We start from the raw sequence: 21,487 nt of genomic DNA, 5'->3' as shown, positions 1-21,487 counted from the left end.
GAAACTAAGGCAGGGAGGAAGGGACACCAGTCACTTGAAATTTAGTCATTTCAGGTCATAAGACACATCACTGCAGGGCCTACACCAGCCTACTAATCCCGTGGGCAATTTTTGCAGTTTTACAATCACATTTTCCTCTCAGTGTTCTTCCCTACTGCTTTGTAAAATGCCCAAGGAAACAGGAGGGCATGTGACAGACTACTCAGTTATTTTTTCCCATTAGTCTTTTTTCACCTATGATAGTCCTTAATATTACATGTAACAGTAGATCAAACATTTTCCATCAGGAGGATGATTCTTAAATTGACTATGTCTTGTTAAACTACTTTCCATATGTTACCTGGCAAGCAAATGACAAGACTGAAAGTTGAACACAGAAAACCAGTTTATATTCACCAGTCACAACCTTTCTTAGAAAGGTAAATCCCAGAATTTCATTCTTCTCTAACAGAGCAGGACAAGAATATAAACTTTCTATAGCACTCCAATTATATAGTCAATTAATACCTCTTAGTTTTGCCATGGATTGTAATGAATTTCAGTGTTGAGTTACATAACTTTTAAAGCCAAGACATGGTCACTTACATGTATGAGCTGTGCACAACTTCACTGATGCATTCTTACCTGCATATGGTTACTCTCCTGTCTCTTAACTTCTGGGTTAATACAAAGCTGCTCTCTGGAACCCAACACACACACTTTTGGCCTATTTAAATAAAACACAAATAGCTAGTATTATAAAAAGGGGGAGAATGAAAGAAAGGAGAAAAAAACAGACTTCTGAATATGTATATTGAGAGCCTGAGTCAAGTATTTCAAATGTAAGAGGTTGACTGGGGAGAAGAATAAAAGTGGGTATCAGTAATTTGGGAATCTCAAAGCTTTTTAAGAACAATATTTCTCATCTATAATATCATAACACATTTTTGTAGCAATAATCCTCAATTTTAACCATGCATTAATTAAATTACTGTGTTGGGGGAAGGGAGTAATCAATAGTAGCTTTGGTCAACTCTCTTAAAAAGCACCCTCACGAAAGCTAGATCCCATTATAATGGCACAGAATCCCACATCTAAATACCATGGACCTAAAAATACCCTCCCACCGGTAATCTATTTCAGAGATAGCTGGGAGATTGAATCAATGATAATTTACTTTGTAAACTGTGCTGAAGACAAGCATTCAAAATAGCTTTGTTCATTGAAACGTTATATCCATACAGATACTTAGGTGGCTACTGACAAATCAAGGCTCTGTACGCTAACTCCTATCTAAGAAGTTCAGTACTAAAATGGTTTAGTCTTACTCAGATATAAAAAACAGAACTAAGGAGCTACATGAAACAGCACCATATTGGCAGGATACAATCAAAATATTCTGTTAACCCAGTTAAACTGAAAAATCCATCTCTCCCTGAAGAAAAGAAAAATCTGAAGCACTTATGAAGGATTTCTTTTCATGTACAAAAAACTTTACAGGACTTGACTGGAAAACCATCTGAAAAACCACACTTTTACAAAGGAATGTTATAAGAGGACTGGGCATAGGAAACTTTGGGATAGGCGTGAGAAAAGGAAGAATGGGAAGCACAATCCTAAGCATGGGGGAAAGGTATGCAGTGCGTCAGGGAAATTCAGTTTCCACCCATCTGCATTATAAGAATTGCATTCTAGGAGATGTATCATCAGATATGCATTCATCCACCACAATTCAAATAATGCCTGAAATTACTGGGTTACTATCCTTTTACTCTGATTGCAAAGCATTAAGAGTATTTACCTGTAGACTGTGCTCTTTAACTCACTGATGACCTGTGTAAGTTGAGAATGTGTTCTGGAGGCATAAATTATTTTAGGAATATCAGTGTAATAAGCTGCCAAAGGAAGAAAAAGAAGAAAAAATATTAGCACTAAACAGAAGGAAGAACTAAAGATATCACTTGCCTGTTTTTCCCAGCTGGTACTATGGTAACAGCTAGGGATGTTAAAATGTGTTTAATTAAGTAACCGTGTAATCGCTGAAAACTGAAGTTACATGTGGGGGTGGAGACAGGTGGCTCCTGTCTGTCCTCCTCCTGCACTGCTCCCCGCTGTATCAGAGGCAGCAACATGGGGAGGGACAGGAAGGAGCCAGCTTTTAAGCTGGCTTCCTGCGTGTACTGGGAGCCTTTGTGTAACCATGAAGATTAACCAATGAGCCAAGGCTCTTGGTTAACCATGCACACGGTTACACTTTTATTTCACATCCCTATGGCTTATAGAGGCAGCAAGGAATTTTAGAATCCAACTATTCACCTACAAGAAATGAGCTAAGTGGACATTTTTACTGCCCTGAGCAAGGAGGAAAGTTATGTGAGGCATCTTTAGATTTACGTCGGTAAAAGGTAAGTGTGAAATAACGCTTTAGCTGCTAAATAATGTCATTGAAGATTCACAAGTAGATGACAAGGATAAAAAAATTAATCGTCCCCTATACACTTAAAGCCTGCTTACTGGGACATTTACCTGGGATTTCAGCATCTTTCACCGAATCACCCCAGGATGATATGGGTCTGTCAGGAAAGAGTTCCACTCCATTCATTCGCTGTGTAATTTTCCGTGCTGAGATGGCATCTTTAAAATGCTGCCGCCAAGCCAAAGTGGCACACAGGAGGCACAATGTCTTCCCTGTACCTGTGGGACTCTCCAAAATGCCATTCACCTTCTTTAATGTTGAGGAAAATAGGGAGAAGGGAAAAAATATAAGGACAACATAGAAACGTGCCTAGCATCGATCACCTTACAGTACAATATTTTCCCAGCAACAGAATAACTACATCACTGTACAGATTTATGTAGCACAGTGTTTCCCAAATGTTGTTCTGCGGAACCCAGGGTTGCACGAAGTGAAAAGAAGGGTTCAGCGAGAAAATTCCATTACAATAACCTTTTATGATTTTTAAAAAATAATAAATATTACTTGATTTTTGTTTGTAAATATGTGCAATTAAACTAAATGTTGATCTCATGACTTTGTTTAGCATTTGTTTATTATTATCCTTACTTATTTGTGGTCTACTTTTTCAGCTCCATATATTAGACTGTTATTAGGGGTTCCACAAAATTCTTTTGAGTTTAAAAGGATTCCGTGGCCAGATAAAATTGGGAAACACTGATGTAGCATGATATATCTTCCACAGGAAACACATACATAGGGTTTATAAGCCTGTATAAAACTGCCACATATAGACAGACACAACCAGTAAGACCCTCAATCCCACTCAACCTAAAACACAGATTTCATGAACTATTTTATCCTTTAACTAGCACTGAAAATCTCCATGCTTTGCTTAACACATGATCAATTTCAGATTAAAATAAATGAAAATATTCTAAGATGCTGCCTGAGGCTAAAATTGGAAATGATTATAAGACTGTAGATGGTGACTGATTTGCTAAGCAAGTTAACAGTTTAAACATACATTCCACATCGCAAGATTGAATTATGCAGTAGAGATGGTTTACACTGGGGATAGAACTGTGTCAATGGACCTGTTTTTAAATATCTTGTGACTGTAGACAAGACACTACAGTTTTTAAATGGTTTTATAAATTGCAGTATATTATGCACTGGCCAGGGCAAATCATGTCTAAACACTACTAAGAAAGGCCATTCATAAAACACATTTCAAATGGTATGTTTTTACTTTTCAACATTAACAGAGTCTACAACTGAGGTCAGGTCGAATCCAAATACATAACTCCAGCTACGTTAATTACATAGCTGGCGCTGACGTATCTTGTTACGAGTTTCTTCGCCATCCCCACAGAAGTAGATCAACAGGAGCAAATGCTCCCATCCGCTTTCCTTGCCCCTCGCAGAAACAGGAGTACTGGCTGCGGGTGCCCTCTGAGTTTGATTTAGTGAGTCTTAACTAGACCAACTAAATTGAATTCCAGAAGACCAATTGAGGGAGCATCAATCTTCCAGTTAAAGAAGATATGGCCTGAGTAACTAACACTGCAACTGTGATGAGACTGGAGTGTCATGGAGAGTAAAACTTCTCTCTTTCCACAAAAGAGCTGAAGTCTTGGGCTGTGTCCAGACTCAGGGGTTTTTTCGAAAAAAGTAGCCTTTTTTCGAAAAAACTTCACCTGCGTCTAGACTGCAGCTGCGTTCTTTCGAAATTAAATCAAAAGAACGCAGCTTTTCTTTCGACGGCGGTAAACCTCATTTTACGAGGAAGAACGCCTTTATTCAAAAGTGCTCTTTCGAAAAAAGGCGTTCTTGAATGCCAACAGGGCTTTTTAGAAAGAGAGCATCCAGACTCGCTGCTTTCTTTCGAAAAAGCGGCTTGCTTTTTCGAAAGTACTGCTTGCAGTCTAGACGCTCTTTTTCGAAAGAGGCTTGCAGTCTACACATAGCCTAGGACAGCATGGAACAAAGAACATGAATTTAACAAAAACTGCTTTTCGCACTCCAGGCAAAGAATAATCAGAATTTTGGAAGATGTTTCCTTATTTGTTTGACATTCACTAAAACTATATTGCGGAGATGCCAAGTAGATAATACCACAAATTTATCATTTTTTTAATTATGGACAGATTGCATGAACATAAGGACTACTTATTTAGTTTTCTTCTCTTTTTCCAAGTTTTGGAGAGGCAAGAAAAAAACCTACCTACATTTCTGCCAAAAGATTTAACACTATAATATTTCTGACATTTTTTAATTGCATACTAAAAATATGTACCATTAAAAATAAAGTCTGGTGGAATGAGAAGAAAAAGAGAGTATAGGGACAAGGAAGGAGAAAAACTAGTATTTTTTATTAGTAGTTTAAATTGTGAGACTCTCCTCTCATGATTTGCAAACCATATAATAACCTATTACCTAAATTGCACTGCAGCTAATACAAACAGTGATTTTTTGATAAAGACAACAATTAAAATTCCACTGTAAATCACCAGAAAAAAGGTTACTGCACAGCCTCTTTCTTAAAAAACATTTTCAATTTTTTCCCCAATTTTCTAAGACAATTCACTTAACATGTTTTACAAACAGCCTTTAAACACTACTTTACCTTCAAAACATTTGCTGCACTAGTTTGTATTCGTGTTTTGTTTAGCTTAAAACAACCAAACTGATTTTTTAAATATAAATAAAAGGGCTTGCTCTTGGACTCAAATCTAGTCCATTTTGACAGAGCCTTTGTGAATCCTCACAATGATGAACATCTTCTTACCCACCTGTACACCCCCAAATCTTCATAATAAATGTTGCCCTCTTGAGCTATGTCTAGACTGGCAAGTTTTTCCACAAAAGCAATTGCTTTTGCGGAAAAACTTGCCAGCTTTCTACACTGACCGCTTGAATTTCCGCAAGAACACTGACTTCCTACTGTCTGCAATCAGTGCTTCTTGAGGAAATACTATGCTGCTCCCGTTTGGGCAAAAGTCCTTTTGCGCAAAAGGGCCAGTGTAGACAGCTCAGATTTGTTTTGCGAAAAAAGCCCCGATCACGAAAATGGCGATCGGGGCTTTTTTGCACAAAAGCGCGTCTAGATTGGCACGGACGCTTTTCTGCAAAAAGTGCTTTTGCGGAAAAGCGTCCGTGCCAAACTAGACGCTCTTTTCCGCAAATGCTTCTAACAGAAAAGTTTTCTGTTAAAAGCATTTGCAGAAAATCATGCTGGTCTAGATGTAGCCTTGGAGTAAAGTGTCATATCATGGGTGATATTGTTTATGGATAAAATCAAATTATGTTATAAACAAAATGCAGAAACCTGGGAGTGTTGATGGCTGATGTTACTGACCCAGTAAAATCTGCATTGTAGGTAGAAGGAATTATTTTGGAAACACCGATATTCCAAATCCTAAATCATTCTTCTCACCCATTTCCGAGTACAAATTAATCCCAAAGAAGTCCACCTGAGCAGTTCTGGGGCATTTACTGTAGCCTCTCCCAGGGCTTACCTTCTGGAGGCACTCGAGCACTTTAGTCATGTATTCCTCCTGACATTTGTATGGTTGAAAAGGAAAGTCCACTGTGATGCCATTTAATGTTACCTTGGGCATACTTTATTTTATACACTGAAATCACAGAAAACAAGAGTATACTTTATCATGTATAATTTAGAGCACACATGGAGCATATATATATGCTAAATATGTATATACTGCAACTTCTCATTAAAATAAATGGAAATTACTCTCATATGGTAAAAGATAATATTGTCATTTCTTTTTTGGCAACATTACCAACAAATCACTACTTACAACAGGTACAAAGCTAAAAGGGATTTAGGACCCAGTTCTGCAAAGCACACTCTTGTAAGTAGTCTGAGTGCAATACAGTTACTCACAGGAGTAAAGTTATTCACAAGCTTGAATCTTTCTTGTGGGCCATGGAATACACCACAATTATTTTATTTTTGTTTGCTGGGGACATTTAGTGGAACAGAATGAGCAGTCTAACACTGGACACTGTAAATAAACTGATATTGTTAAAGTTATGCATATCCAGAGCATGAAAGAGATGCATGTAATTTAATGTTAAAACACAGAAGGCATAAATGACTTGGTCAGACCAAATACTTTCAGTTCTGCCAAGTCTCTCTGCTTTGGGATATTCCCTCCTATTTGCATTGAGGATCTGTTTCTAGAAAACTATTATTTACATCTCACTTTTTAAAAGCATCCCTCATTCAAATTGTAGTCTTCATGCAGCCTTACTCACAGAAGTCCTGGAATCTTGTCTCTTTTGTTCCAAATTTCACATATTTTTATTTAATCTCCTGTGTGCACATGTATCAAAAGTACTTTGCACAAGGCCCCTACCAGCATGAAAAAGTTGCATTGCATTGACTAAAGCTATTGGTTTAAATTTAAATGGGTGCAAAAATCTGCACAGAGGCTCTTATGTCATTTTAAGGGTACCCTCATTAGGTCTGGCTTCTTCACTCAAGGTGGTATAAAGTTTCACATTCTGTGCAGAATAATTAGGTTGACCTAAGTCCCAACACAGACACAGCAAGACTGAGAAAAAAATTCTTCTGCAGGTCCTAGTGCCTCTGAGAGAGGTGGATTAACTACACTTAACAGCTGCGTCTAGACTGGCAAGTTCTTCCGCAAAAGCAGCTGCTTTTGCAGAAAAACTTGCCAGCTCTCTACACTGGCTGCTTGAATTTCCGCAAGAACACTGATGATCTCATGTAAGATTGTCAGTGTTCTTGCAGAAACGCTATGCTGCTCCCGTTCGGGCAAAAGCGCTCTTGCGCAAATGCTTTTGCGCAAGAGGGCCAGTGTAGACAACGCAGTATTGTTTTGCGCAAAAAAGCCCCGAAAACGGCGATCAGGGCTTTCTTGCACAAAACCACGTCTAGATTGGCACAGACGCTTTTCCGCAAAAAGTGCTTTTGTGGAAAAGTGTCCGTGCCAATCTAGCCGCTCTTTTCTGCAAATGCTTTTAACAGAAACACTATTCCGCTAAAAGCATTTGCGGAAAATCATGCCAGTCTAGACGTAGCCCTTCTGTTGATGTAGGAAATATCTATGATATGATGCAACAGCAACACAGCTTGTTGCAGTACAGGGGGGGCCACTTACACAAGCAACATTTCAGCACTTCGACGAGCAGTATGAGTGGGTCTGCCTACATGACCTTGGCCCTGCCAGCTGCAGCCACCTGACCGCGCATGTACAAGGTCAGGCAGGTAGGGACAAAGTACTGTTCAAAATAAACAACGGGAAGTCCTGTGGCACCTTATAGACTAACAGATTTTGTGGGCATAGACCCACTTTGTCAGATGCATCTGAAAGCTTATGTGCCAATAAATCTGTTAGTCTATAAGGTGCCACAGGACTTCTAATTGTTTATGCAGATTCAGACCAACACGACTACCCTGCTGATACTGTTCAAAATAGCATTCCTCCTGCCAATGCTGACAAAGTCCTGTCCAGCTTTGTTCCAGTAGCCAAGAACTATCCAAAAAGGGACCGATCTTGTATACAGTCAGACGCCTGGCCTGCCTAGCACTGCAGCTGTGCCACTGCTGTACAGTTACACTCTCAGCCAGTCGGTCGGTTTGTTTCCAAGCAGCGATGCGGTGCTCTCGCGGGGCCCTGAGGCCAGGCGTTAAACCCAAAGCCGAGTAGGCGTTGGGGTGAATCTCCACGTGCCACACGGGAGCGGGAACACGCGGGGGCTCTGCGCACCCCCGACAACACCGCAGCCATGGCAGGAAGAGCGGGGCCCCGAAGCCGCCCACGAAGGGCCGCGGCTGGGCCCGGAGGGAGGCCGAGCGGTGCGCTCCGGGGTGGGGGAAGGGGGGTCGGCCTAGGCTCTCGGCGTGGCGCGAGCCCCCCTCCCGCCTTCCCTGGGGAGCCGCCCCCCGCCCCGGCCAGGGGCGCAGACCCGCGGCCCCAAGAGTCCCAATGGGAGTAGGCGGGACCCCAACGGCGCCGCTCCGCCGGTTACCAAGGCAACACCGCGCGCGCTGCCGCCTGGAGCGGCCGGACCGGCACGATCCGGGGGGGAAGGAGGGAGGCAGAGGCGGGAAAAAAAGGCCCAGCCCGCAGCAACGAGGAAATGGTTCGTTCCGGCGTTCGCAATGCCCGCGTCAAGTGCTAACGGGCCCGGCCAGGACCGTGACGCACTTCCTGAGGCCGCCGCGGGCGTCACTTCCGCCTCCTCCGCCCCCACGCCGGTCCGGCTCTCGCGAGGTCGCGCCGAACGGGGCGGGGGCGGGATGTTGTGCAGCGCTGGGAGCTCTAGCCGGTACGGAGGGTGGGGCGGGCTGGGCGCGTTGCCGTTGAGAGCCCCCGCGCGGGCCGGCAGAGTGTCGGTTAGAGCGACGCCATTTTGGGGCGTCCTTCGCTCACCTCAGGGAGAGGAGCCGAGCGTTGGAATGGAGCCGTTCCCCCCCCTCCCCCTGCGGCGCGTCTCCTCAGCGTCACCCCCCCCCTTGGAACGCGGCGGCCTTGGCCGCAGGGTCCCGCCTGCTGTGGGCGGCTGCTCCTGCCCCGCGAGGGGGGCGTTGGCGGGCTCCTTTGTTCCTGCTTTCCCGCCCTTGTCGCTGCTTCGGCCTCTGCGTTCCGCGGGCCCCCCCTGAGGTAAAGGCCCTTTCTGCCGCCCGCACGAGTCTAGCCCCCTGGACAAGGCTGAACGATGGTTTAATTAGAGTCCCATAGAGCCCTAGAGGTGCGAAGCCCGGGCGCGCTCCCTGTCAGTCCTGCTGCTGCTCTTGCATTTCCCTGCGGTATTAGCTATTCAGTGTCTCTCAGCCTTTTTTTTATAATAGTGATAGAAACGTAGCCCTGTTAGTCTGGTGCAGCTGAAACAAAAAACAGGACTGTGCAGCACTTTAAAGCCTCACGAGATGGGGTTTTTATAAGGCATCCCTTTAAAGAAATAAGTCCCCCCAGTACCTACAGTTTTCAGACACATTTTTTTTGCCTATCATTGCAACACACTTGTTGGTAGCTGAGCAGGCAATGACATTTTTAGATGTTAAAAGTACAAACATAATAAAGTGCTGTAAAAAACAAAAATTCAGTTTTCTCCAAATTTCAGTGGTCTTGACGTACGTATGTACCCCCCAGACTTCTCTCTAGTGCCCCTAAGGGTACTCACTGATTGAGAAATACTGAGCTATTCTATAGACAACAAACGGCATGCTCTCAAAAGCTGGCAAATGATATCCATTTCTAGCCAGTTGCAGGTACCCTCGATTTCTAGCCAATCACCGATGCCGTTGTCTCTATGCAGAAGTATCCTGACTAATGTTTTGTCAGATTTCCTAGATTAAAAAAAACAGTGCTGCTAAGTTTGAATATATTATGAGATCTGACCTCTTTTTAGCAGTGCCAGTAAAATTCTTTTTCTGGAAGTATTCAACTAGTGGAGATATCATCTTGTACTGGCTTTGTCTGGCAAGTTTGTATTTGCATTGAACTAATTTGGCCTGTAGATTGTCTGAATTTTAGCTGTTGTAGGGAAAGATTTATGAACAGTACACTTTAAGGCTAGGTCTATACAAATTATTCTTATACAGAACTTATAAATTCCAGTTTCCCAACTCCTGCAGTCCTAACAAAGCTATACTTAAAAGAACATCCTTAATTGATCTGTCCTTAATTTAGTCACCAAAAACTCAGGCTTCTGTAACTCAATCGTTCTTAACAGAACTTGTATGTTCCATGAAGCAGAATATGGACGGCAGGTATCATTTACACATACAGAATGGGAAGCGACTGCCTAGGGAGGAATGCTTCAGAAAGGGTTCATAGGGGACAGAAGTGATCACCGGTTAAATATGGGTCAACAGTGTGATGCTGTTGCAAAAAAAAGTTATTCTTGGATGCATTAACAGGAGTATTGTGAGCAAGACATGGGAAATGATTCTTCTCTACTTTGCACTGATTAGGCCTCAGTTGGGAGTATTGTGTCCAGTTCTGGGCACCACATTTCAAGAAAGATGTGGACAAATTGGAGAAGGAATAGAGAAGAGCAACAAAAAACATGACCTATATAAGACTCAAAGAATTGGGTTTGTTTAGAAAAGAGAAGACTGAGGGAGGACATGATAGCAGTTTTCAAGCATCTAAAAGGATGTTACAAGGAGGAGGGTAAAAAATTGTTCTTGACCTCTGATGATAGGACAAGATGGGCTTAAATGGGCTTAAATTGTAGCAAGGGCAGGTTAGGTTGGACATTAAGAAAAACAGTGGAATAAATTGCCTGGGGAGGTTGTGGAATCTCCATTGCTGTAGATATTTAAAAGCAGGTTGGACAGATATCTATCAGGGATGCCATGGTGTCCAACATGCTATACACTAGCCATATGTGGCTATTTGGCTTCAGAACTGGTGGATACCACAGATCTTGATAGTGCTTGGTCCTGCTGCCTAGACTTGATGACCTCTCCAGTTCCCTTCTGGTTCTAGTATTCTATGATACAATAGGCAGGAGAAGGTAATGCCTTCCTAAACTGCCTCACCTGGCCCCCTCCAGATCTGCTCCTTCAGAGTGCTATTGCAGTGCCAGAGGCTGGGGCAGGAAGACTGGGTGTTGTGCCATGCCACCTGTCCTCCCAGCACTGGGGCTAACAGGTTGGCTGTTGGAGGAGGAGGAGGCTTGCTGGTCAGGGGTGCAGGCAGGGTTTGCCATGCCTGCCAGCTGGCTCTCCAAAGCTTCAGGCAAGGGAGGCTGGAGCCACACTGCCCTCTGGAGCTCCAGGGTATGCTGTGGCTGCGCAGGCTCTCCAAGGTGGAGGGAAGCTGCTGCTGTGCTGGAGTTCTGGTGCAGACTTTGATCAAGCAGCCTGCTGGCTCTCTGGTAGTACCCTGGGCAGGGAGAGGACATGAGCCAGCAGCCACAATGTGGGGCGCTGGAGGGGGAGGGAGCTAGGCTATTGTGGGGGTGGAATGGGCAGGGTTGTGGGGGCTTGCCTCCCAAGGTATGGAATCATCCACTGCCCGTGAAGCAGGGATACTTGGTTTCATAGAATCATAGAATAATAGGACTGGAAGGGACCTCAAGAGGTCATCGAGTCCAGCCCCCCGCCCTCAAGGCAGGACCAAGCTCCGTCTACACCATCCCTGACAGATGTCTATCTAACCTGTTCTTAAATATCTCCAGAGAGGGAGATTCCACCACCTCCCTTGGCAATTTATTCCAATATTTGACCACCCTGACAGTTAGGAATTTTTTCCTAATGTCCAATCTAAACCTCCCCTGCTGCACTTTAAGCCCATTACTCCTTGTCCTGTTTGCAGTGTTGAGCCTCTGTAATTGGGGTGTTCTTAAAGAATGCATAATTTGGGTGAATACTTGAATGTAGGCACACAACACTGGTATATTTAAAATTAATCGATAAACTATTTAAACTTGCTGTGACTTCTAAGTGTGAATGAGATCTGCAAGTTTACAATTTGTGGCTTCAGTTTTTTGAGTTTCTGGAACATACAGAAAACAAAACATTCTTTTTCCACCTGTTCCTGATATCACTCCCAATGCTCCACTCAAAAGTTGTTCAACTGATTTTGCTCAGACTTTCTTGAAAATGTGATCCCTTTGGGGATGAACCCAACAACACAACATTTAACCCCAAAACAAATGGGTTTGGGAACACTCAGCTACTGCAGAAAATGGTGGGAGGAGTAAGTGTAGTGGAGAGTGAACATCTGAATTCCATCTGTATAGTGAGTAGATACATACATTGTATTTCTTTGTAAAATATTTTTTGTTATACAATGAAGAGTAATGTAATTCTATTGAATTGTATTTTAATGTTTGCCACTATTTAAATTAAGATAATAGCAGTTACTGCTGTCCTAGCACAAACAGAAAGATGAGTCAGCTTATGCTTTTGTTCAGGGACTGATGTGACTCAGCATTAGCTGCATGCTATCTGTCTTTCTACTTGATGATTTCTCTGCACCATTTACCTTAGTTGACCAACTCTTCAGCCCAGCATTAGGAGGTTTCCTTTTCTCCCTGCTATCCATTTTCTTTCAAGAACTGTAAAGGGATGGTCTGGAAAAAAAAACCATACACACACAACTTCACAGGTTTAAGCAAGATGGTTTCGTTTCTCATTATGATGCCCTTTCACAAAAGAACCACAGTTGTTTATTAAGTCATATCTCCAGGAGATTATAATAATGCAGGAGATTTAAAGAATGGATACTGTTGACTATTGCTCCAAATCAAAGACTCTGATTTGTGCATTTCAGATGAAGGCTAACAAACAGATTATAGATGGTGCACCATTACATAGAATCATAGAATACTAGGACTGGAAGGGACCTCGAGAGATCGAGTCCAGTCCCCTGCCCCCATGGCAGGATCAAATACTGTCTAGACCATCCCTGATAGACATTTATCTAACCTACTCTTAAATAGCTCCAGAGATGGGGATTCCACAACCTCCCTGGGCAATTTATTCCAGTGTTTAACTACCCTGACAGTTAGGAACTTTTTCCTAATGTCCAACCTAAACCTCCCTTGCTGCAGTTTAAGCCCATTGCTTCTTGCTCTATCCTCAGAGGCCAAGATGAACAAGTTTTCTCCCTCCTCCTTATGACACCCTTTTAGATACCTAAAAACGGCTATCATGTCCCCCCTCAGTCTTCTGTTTTCTAAACTAAACAAACCCAATTCTTTCACCCTTCCTTCATAGGTCATGTTCTCTAGACCTTTAATCGTTCTTGTTGCTCTTCTCTGGACCCTCTCCAATTTCTCCTCATCTTTCTTGAAATGCGGTGCCCAGAACTGGACACAATACTCCAATAGAGGCCTGATCAGCACAGAGTAGAGCGGAAGAATGACTTCTCGTGTCTTGCTCACAATACACCTGTTAATGCCTCCCAGAATCATGTTTGCTTTTTTTGCAACAGCATCGCACTGCTGACTCATATTCAGTTTGTGGTCCACTATAACCCCTACATCCCTTTCTGCCGTACTCCTTCCTAGACAGTTGCTTCCCATTCTGTATGTGTGAAACTGATTGTTCCTTCCTAAGTGGAGCACTTTGCATTTGTCTTTATTAAACTTCATCCTGTTTACCTCAGACCATTTCTCCAATTTGTCCAGATCATTTTGAATTATGACCCTATCCTCTGGAGCAGTCGCAACCCCTCCCAGCTTGGTATCATCTGTAAACTTAATAAGCATACTTTCTATGCCAGTATCTAAATTGTTGATGAAGATAGTGAACAGAGCCGGTCCCAAAACAGACGCCTGAGGAACCCCACTAGTTATACCTTTCCAGCAGGATTGTGAACCATGAATAACTACTCTCTGAGTACAATTATCCAGCCAGTTGTGCACTCACCTTATAGTAGCCCCATCTAAGTTATATTTGCCTAGTTTATTGATAAGAATATCATGCGAGACCGTAACAAACGCCTTACTAAAGTCTAGGTATACCACATCCACCACTTCTCCTTATCCACTAGACTCATTATCCTATCAAAGAAAGCTATCAGATTGGTTTGACATGATTTAGTCTTTACAAATCCATGCTGGCTGTTCCCTATCACCTTGCCACCTTCCAAGTGTTTACAGATGATTTCCTTAATTACTTGCTCCATCATCTTCCCTGGCACAGAAGTTAAACTAACTGGTCTGTAGTTTCCTGGGTTGTTCTTATTTCCCTTTTTATAGATGGGCACTATATTTGCCCTTTTCCAGTCTTCTGGAATCTCTCCTGTCTCCCATGATTTTCCAAAGATGATAGCTAGAGGCTCAGATACCTCCTCTATGAGCTCCTTGAGTATTCTAGGATGCATTTCATCAGGCCCTGGTGACTTGCAGGCATCTAACTTTCCTAGGTGATTTTTAACTTGTTCTTTTTTTTATTTTATATTCTAAACCTACCCCCTTCCCACTAGCATTCACTATGTTAGGCATTCCTTCAGACTTCTCGGTGAAGTCCGAAACAAAGAAGTCATTAAGCATCCCTGCCATTTCCAAGTTTCCTGTTACTGTTTCTCCCTCCTCACTGACCAGTGGGCCTACCCTGTCCTTGGTCTTCCTCTTGTTTCGAATGTATTTATAAAAAATCTTCTTGTTTCCCTTTATTCCCGTAGCTAGTTTGAGCTCATTTTGTGCCTTTGCCTTTCTGATCTTGCCCCTGCATTCCTGTGTTGTTTGCCTATATTTATTCTTTGTAATTTGTCCTACTTTCCATTTTTTATATGACTCCTTTTTTATTTTTAGATCATGCAAGATCTCGTGGTTAAGCCAAGGAGGTCTTTTACCATATTTTCTAACTTTCTGACGCAGCGGAATAGCTTGCTTTTGGGCCCTTAACAGTGTCCCTTTGAAAAACTGCCAACTCTCCTCAGTTGATCCCTCGCTCTCACAGGCCTTGGGAGGTAGGCCGGTCCTTGCCCACAGACAACCCGCCAACCTGAAGCATATTCTCACCAGCAACTACACACCGCACCATAATAACTCGAACTCAGGAACCAATCCTTGCAACAAACCTCGGTGCCAACTCTGCCCACATATATACACCAGCAACACCATCACAGGACCTAACCAGATCAGCCATACTGTCACTGATACATTCTCCTGCACATCCACCAACGTAATATATGCCATCATGTGCCAACAATGCCCCACTGCTATATACATCGGCCAAACAGGACAGTCCCTACGTAAAAGAATCAATGGACACAAATCTGATATTAGGAATGGCAACATACAAAAACCTGTAGGGGAACACTTCAATCTTCCTGGACACACAATTGCAGATCTAAAAGTAGCTATCCTGCAGCAAAAAAACTTCAGGACCAGACTTCAAAGAGAAACTGCTGAGCTACAGTTCATCTTTAAGTTTGACACAATCAACTCTGGATTAAACAAAGACTGTGAATGGCTTGCTAACTACAAAAGCAGCTTCTATTCTCTTGGAATTCACACCTCCAGATCAGCTGCTAGAAGTGGGCCTCATCCTCCTTGATTGGATCCATCTGGTCATCTCCAGCCTGATCCTGGCCTGCATATTTATTCCTGCCTCTGGAAATTTCCACTACATGCATCTGACGAAGTGGGTCTTTGCCCACGAAAGCTTATGCTCCTACACTTCAGTTAGTCTATAAGGTGCCACAGGACTCCTCATCGCTTCTCCTCAGTTGTTTTTCCCCTCAGTCATGATTCCCAGGGGATCTTACCTATCAGCTCTCTGAGCTTACCAAAATCCGCCTTCCTGAAATTCATTGTCTCTATTTTGCTGTTCTCCCTTCTACCCTTCCTTAGAATTGTGAACTCTATGATTTCATGATCACTTTCACCCAAGCTGCCTTCCACTTTCAAATTCTCAACCAGTTCCTCCCTATTTGTTAGGATCAAATCTAGAACAGCTTCCCCCCGGTAGCTTTTTCAACCTTCTGAAATAAAAAGGTGTCTCCAATGCAGTCCAAGAACTTATTGGATAGTCTGTGCCCTGCTGTGTTATTTTCCCAACTTATATCTGGATAATTGAAGTCCCCCATCACCACCAAATCTTGGGCTTTGGATGATTTTGTTAGTTGTTTAAAAAAAGCCTCATCCACTTCTTCCACCTGGGTAGATGGCCTGTAGTAGACTTCTAGCATGACATCACCCTTGTTTTTAACCCCTTTTAGCCTAACCCAGAGACTCTCAACACTTCCATCTCCTATGTCCATCTCCACCTCACTCCAAGTGTGTTCATATTTAATATATAAGGCAACACCTCCTCCCTTTTTTCCCTGTCTATCCTTCCTGAGCAAGCTGTACCCTTCCATACAAACATTCCAATCATATGTATTATCCCACCAAGTTTCTGTGATGCCAACATGGAGCTGTACGTCTTACTGGCTTAGCTGTGAACATAAGATTCATTTAAAATATATATCTATTGGTGCTTGAAAGTAGAATGTGAGTATGTGAGGGACAGAGTCTTGCTAATCCCCTGGATCTTTGCATTCTGCTCCCTTTGCCAGTTCCCATTTTAGCTGCATCATCTCATATTGTATGATCTTGAGCAAGTTTCTTCCCCTACCTGCCTCAGTTTCTTCACCTGTTAAAAACAGTAATAGAACGTACCTATATCAAAAGGGTTTTGTAAAACTACAATAATTCTAATTTGTAAAGTGTTTTAATAAACTCAGAGCCCATGTGTATGTTGTTTTTTTTTTTGTTCCAGAAAACAGTCCTGTATTTGTATATGGTAATTCTAGTGCATTTGAAGTCAACATATGAAAGTTGAAGATCGATCTTTTGTCTTGTACCAGAACTTGCGATCTTATTTCATGGACTGTCCATAAGGAATAAACACTTTAGGACTAAGATAATAAGGCCATTAAAACTGTAAATAGGATATAGGTCCCAATATACAGCCTCTCTCCGAGTTACGAACGAGTTACGGACCAAACACTTGGCCATAACTCGATCCGTTCGTAACTCGGACCCCATTGAGTTACGTGCAATCACGCTGTTTATAAGCGCGGGTCACGTTCGTAACTCGTGGACCACCTTTACAAACCCCTCCATGGGAGCTTTGGTCATAAGTGCGAACGGTTGTAACTTGACCGTCCGCAACTTGGGGAGCGGCTGTACTTTGTTATTCATGAGCAACATGCCTGGGGAAAGAATATGTCTTAGTGGTTATTCCAGGGAGCAGGAAAATCTAAAGACTAGAGTTATTCTCAACTCTGTTCACCATGCAAATTTGGGCAAGTCATTTAACTTTTGAGATCCACTTTCTTATCTGCAAAAATGAGACTTATCTACTTCAGTTGAAGACTCTGGGCCTCCACATTCGGCAAAAAAGTTGCTTTCTTTAGAATGTGTTTGTGACAGGCTGTGGTCACAGAAGTCCCCTTGGGGTTGTTCCTTAGTGTGCTGATCATGCCACTGATGTCCACCTTCTTGCTCTCTGGGGCTCCTTACCACCCTGTACTGCTGGGCTAGATCCTCTAGCCAATGGGAGCTGAGAGATTTTGCTTGGGGGTAGGGGCAGCTTGCAAAGCCTCCCACCCCAAAGCCCAGCACAGAAAGCCACTTAAAGTAGCATAGCCACTGAATTCAGTGGCTTGGCAGGCTGGATCCAGCCGTCTCTTTCCCACCCCTGTCTTAGGATGTGCCAGACAGTTTCAAAAGCCAGCTGAAGACAAAGGGTTGATAGCTACCCATTGCTTAAATATGCTTGGCACCAGAGCACCTTGCCAAAGAGTACATAAACCACAAGGGGTACTTCTCAATGATGTTTCAGGCACTGGTGCTTTATGAGGGCCATTTCACTGACATCAGTGTGGAATGGTTGGGAAAGATGCATCAGATATGCATCTTTAGGAACCCCAGTCTCTTCAGAAAACTGCAAAATGGAACTTTCTTCCCAGTCTGGAAAATTACCATTGGAGACGTTGAAAGGCCGATAGTTATTCTTGGAGACCTAGCCTACGTCTTGCACCCGTGGCTCATGAAGCCATACACAGGAGGTCTGGACAGCAATAGAGGCTGAGCAAGTGTGCAATGGTGATTGAACATGCTTTTGGCCATTTAAAGGGATGCTTTTGCAGTTTGTTGACTAGGTTAGACCTCAGCAAAAGCAACATTCCCCTTGTGGCTTCTTGCTGTGTGTTCCATAATATCTGTGTAAGTAAGGGAAATGTTTCTAGCAGGGGGGTTGAGGCTGATCCCCTGAGAAAAGGAGTTCAAGACATGAGCTCTGAGGATGGATGGATGGCACAAGGGCAAGGGGCATTACAATCCCTCTGTGTAACTATCACAGGTATGGGAATGGTGGTTCCAGGAGACATCCCTGGGAGTAGAGTGCAAGAGTGCCCTTGATATCCCCTCTCCCCATTCTAGGGTACCTGGGAGAAGAGGCTATGGAACTTGATGAGAAGGGCAGGTAGTTCAGCATAGGATGCAGGGGGAGACTCTGTGCTCCAGATGCTGCGCTTCTACCAGGCACCTCAGCCTGCACGCTCTCCCCTCTTCGTGCTCTGTTCATATCATCTGCAATAGCGTTCTCCATGCATCCTGTTGGTGCAGGTGGATTGCATTTGCTCATTAAACATGTCATCCCAAGTATGTTTTTTTACTTTCTGATCTGTGATAGCTAAAGTGCTGGAGGACCTGGGAGAGTGAGCAACAGACTCACTGTTGCAGCCACATTGAGGGGAAAAAATGAAGAGCAGACTTTAGAGGAGATACATTGTAGAATGCAGAAGCTAATCTTTTATCATGAATGAAGCTCTGTGGTACACAAAGGTATGTGTTATGTACAAGGTCAAAGTTATGTTTTTAAGCACCTCCTAGGCAGGTACAAGACACACAAGCCCTGCACGGTGCAGCTGTACTTGATTTGCTGGCAAGCGTGGTAAGCAGCAGGTTTGGCTTCTTGCTCTTCTGCTTCCATTTTGAAGAGGTTCCCCTGCTTCACCCAAATTGCCATGTGCTATATCAGTCTTCTCCAAATCATAGTGCAAGATAGGGAGTGGATGCTAATTAAATGTGGCCAGAAGACTGGATTTATGCTGCTATGCTTTGCGATGCAATGGTGCCAGAGCACTTACTGCTGGCTTGACCTAGAAAGTGTCCTTCACAGGGGTGAAAGTAATTTATATTTCTTACAAGTACTATCATATTGCAACTCCCCTAGGGGGAGAACAGGAGGTTGGGAAGGTTGTGATACTATGGTACTGTAATAAACTTAAGTGTGGGGTGTAGTTTGGGAGGCTGAAGAGAGGCGGTTGGGCAGGAGGGGCATGAGTCAGCGTGCAGGAGTCAGGATTGGAGGGTGTGAGGAGGGCTTGAAGGCAGAAAGTTGGGGTGTGTGGAGAGATGAAGGGGTCAGGGTTAGGGATGAGAGAGGCTCAGTGCAGGAGCTGGGGGGCCCAGAGCAGTGTGATGGAGTGTGTGTGGAAGGGCTCAGGGCTGAGGATGTGGAGGGCTTGGCAGGGGAGTGCTGTGTGTGTGTAAAGGATGTGGGGAGAGCAGGAAGGCTGCAGTCACCCCCAAGATTCCAACAGGGACCTGCTTGCTGTTCCTCTTCCTGTCACTGTCAGGGAGTGGGAGGAAATGGCACAGGTCATTACCCCCTACCCTACCCAGCCAGAGGGAGAGGAAGGAATGCAGCAAACTGCACTTCCTTCTCTCTCCCTGACAGTGATAGGGAAAGGGAATAGCTATGTGGTGCCCATAGGAATCTGCAGGGGAGGCTTCAGACCCCCTCCCCACCCACCCACACACTGTAAATGGCCCTAGGGGGAAGGGAGGGGCTAGGGCTGTTCCGGACCAGTGGGGAGATTTGTGCTCTGACAGAGCCCTTATCACCTGCTTGCTACTTAGCATGGCAGCCTGCAGCAAAGCCCCCAGAAGAGGGTTGCAAGCACACCCTGCCTTCTGCAGCTGAGCCCCCAGCCAGCCAGCTCCTTGCTGGAGCAGCACACTTAGGCTTACTTTCACCTCTGGTCCTACCACGAAAGACAGAATATGGCAGGCCTCCCCAGAAATCTTGTGAGAAGGATTAAAGAGAACCTCTATGAGAGCTTTGTAGAGATGTGCAGGTAGGATCTCACTCCATTTCCTCCTCTTCCTCATCTACAATGTCCTCTTTGTTGCCAGAGACTGCCTGAAGAGTCACTTGGGAGGTAACCACAGACAGCATTGGGACATTGGTTGTGTCCCTCCCCTAGAATTCCATGCAGCTGCTCATAGAAGCAGTCATTTGTCTTCTGTCTTCTTGTATGCTTGCTGAGCTCCTTTATTTTAGTGCGACACGGCTGGGTGTCCCTGGAGTATTTGTTCACCAATTTTGGCAATAGATATTAGCATTTCTTCTCCAGCTTCCAAGTTCTGCCTGCCACACAGCAATCAGATCCAGGATCTCCTGCATGGGCATTCATGGTCAGGCATGCTGCTGAGGTGTGCTGTCCTGCTTACCACGCTAGCCAAACAGGAAATGAAATGCAAATTTTCCTGGGGCTTTCCCTGTGTGCCTGGGAGAGCAGCAGAATTGAAAGTGCTGGCGAGAGTGGTCCAAGAATGTCAGCTTTCATAGCACTGCATTTACACTATCCCAAAGTTGACCATGCAAGATTGAATTTAAAGTTACTCCTCTCATTAAGACAGAGCACAGAAATAGACTTTAATCGCCCTGAAAATTGGTGGAATGGGCTTGGTGGTGTAGACTCATTCTTTAGAAAATTGACCTAGCATGGCTAAGTTTGCTCTAAACTCATAGACTACGTCTAGACTGGCATGATTTTCCACAAATGCTTTTAACAGAAAACTTTTCTGTTAAAAGCATTTGCGGAAAAGAGTGTCTAGATTGACACGGATGCTTTTCCGCAAAAGCACTTTTTGCGGAAAAGCGTCCGTGCCAATCTAGACGTGCTTTTGAGCAAAAAAGCCCCGATCGCCATTTTCGCGATCGGGGCTTTTTTGTGGAAAACAAATCTGAGCTGTCTACGTTGGCCCTTTTACGCAAAAGCTTTGCGCAAAAGGACATTTGCCCGAACGGGAGCAGCATAGTATTTCCGCAAGAAGCACTGATTTCAGACAGTAGGAAGTCAGTGGTCTTGCGGAAATTCAAGCGGCCAGTGTAGACAACTGGCAAGTTTTTCCGCAAAAGGAGTTGCTTTTGCAGAAGAACTTGCCAGTCTAGACACAGCCATAGTGTAGACTGGACCTATGTCTTGACTGAAGTTGATCAACATAAGATAAAAAAACAGGTGCAAGAGAAACATCTCAATAAAAGGAAACCTCTGAATGCTGATGGGAGATTGATGAGTGAGTGGATCATGCAAGAATCAGTGGCAGCCCGTCAATACAGGCAAACTAGGCGGTTGCCTAGGACGCCAAGATAAACAGCCGTTGAGGGCTTTGGAAGCGGCGGCGCTGATCGTGCACCAATCGCACATTTCGCCTAGGGCGCCAGTTGCCGACAGCTCATCTAGGGCTGCTCCTGTGCAAGATAATATTTTTGGAGAAGCATAGTTACAAGACAAGACATTTTCCCTTCAC

The 21,487-nt window shown here is 43.9% G+C and overlaps 2 protein-coding genes across 17 annotated transcripts in view; one reads left to right on the top strand and one right to left on the bottom strand.

Moving 5' to 3' along the window:
• RTEL1 (regulator of telomere elongation helicase 1) overlaps window positions 1-8,881 on the bottom strand; it is a 122,562-nt gene extending 113,681 nt beyond the window's left edge. For 8 of the 13 annotated variants that reach the window (XR_012896471.1, XR_012896472.1, XR_012896475.1 and 5 more), the window contains exons 1-5: window positions 8,459-8,631; window positions 5,956-6,072; window positions 2,506-2,704; window positions 1,781-1,874; window positions 625-706 (exon numbers count right to left, since the gene is read on the bottom strand). Coding sequence is in view for 8 of the 13 variants with exons in the window: in XM_075900943.1 (XP_075757058.1) it covers window positions 625-706; window positions 1,781-1,874; window positions 2,506-2,704; window positions 5,956-6,057 (477 nt within the window). In the remaining 5 variants the exon portion in view is untranslated. The other 5 variants (XM_075900945.1, XM_075900944.1, XM_006132448.4 and 2 more) reach the window with 5 other exon arrangements.
• The window catches only part of STMN3 (stathmin 3), a 63,657-nt gene continuing 50,804 nt past the window's right edge, over window positions 8,635-21,487 (top strand). Inside the window, exon 1 of one of the 4 annotated variants that reach the window (XM_075900959.1) lies at window positions 8,635-8,758. Coding sequence is in view for 1 of the 4 variants with exons in the window: in XM_075900955.1 (XP_075757070.1) it covers window positions 8,730-8,758 (29 nt within the window). In the remaining 3 variants the exon portion in view is untranslated. Of the gene's footprint in view, window positions 8,759-8,958; window positions 9,094-18,578; window positions 18,731-21,487 lie in introns of those variants that run through there. The other 3 variants (XM_075900955.1, XM_075900956.1, XM_075900957.1) reach the window with 3 other exon arrangements.

Source organism: Pelodiscus sinensis, chromosome 18, assembly GCF_049634645.1.
Source record: "Pelodiscus sinensis isolate JC-2024 chromosome 18, ASM4963464v1, whole genome shotgun sequence".
In the NCBI taxonomy this organism is placed as follows: Eukaryota; Metazoa; Chordata; order Testudines; family Trionychidae; genus Pelodiscus; species Pelodiscus sinensis.
The sequence above is the reverse complement of the archived record's forward strand: the minus strand, read 5'-3'. Positions and strand labels throughout refer to the sequence as shown.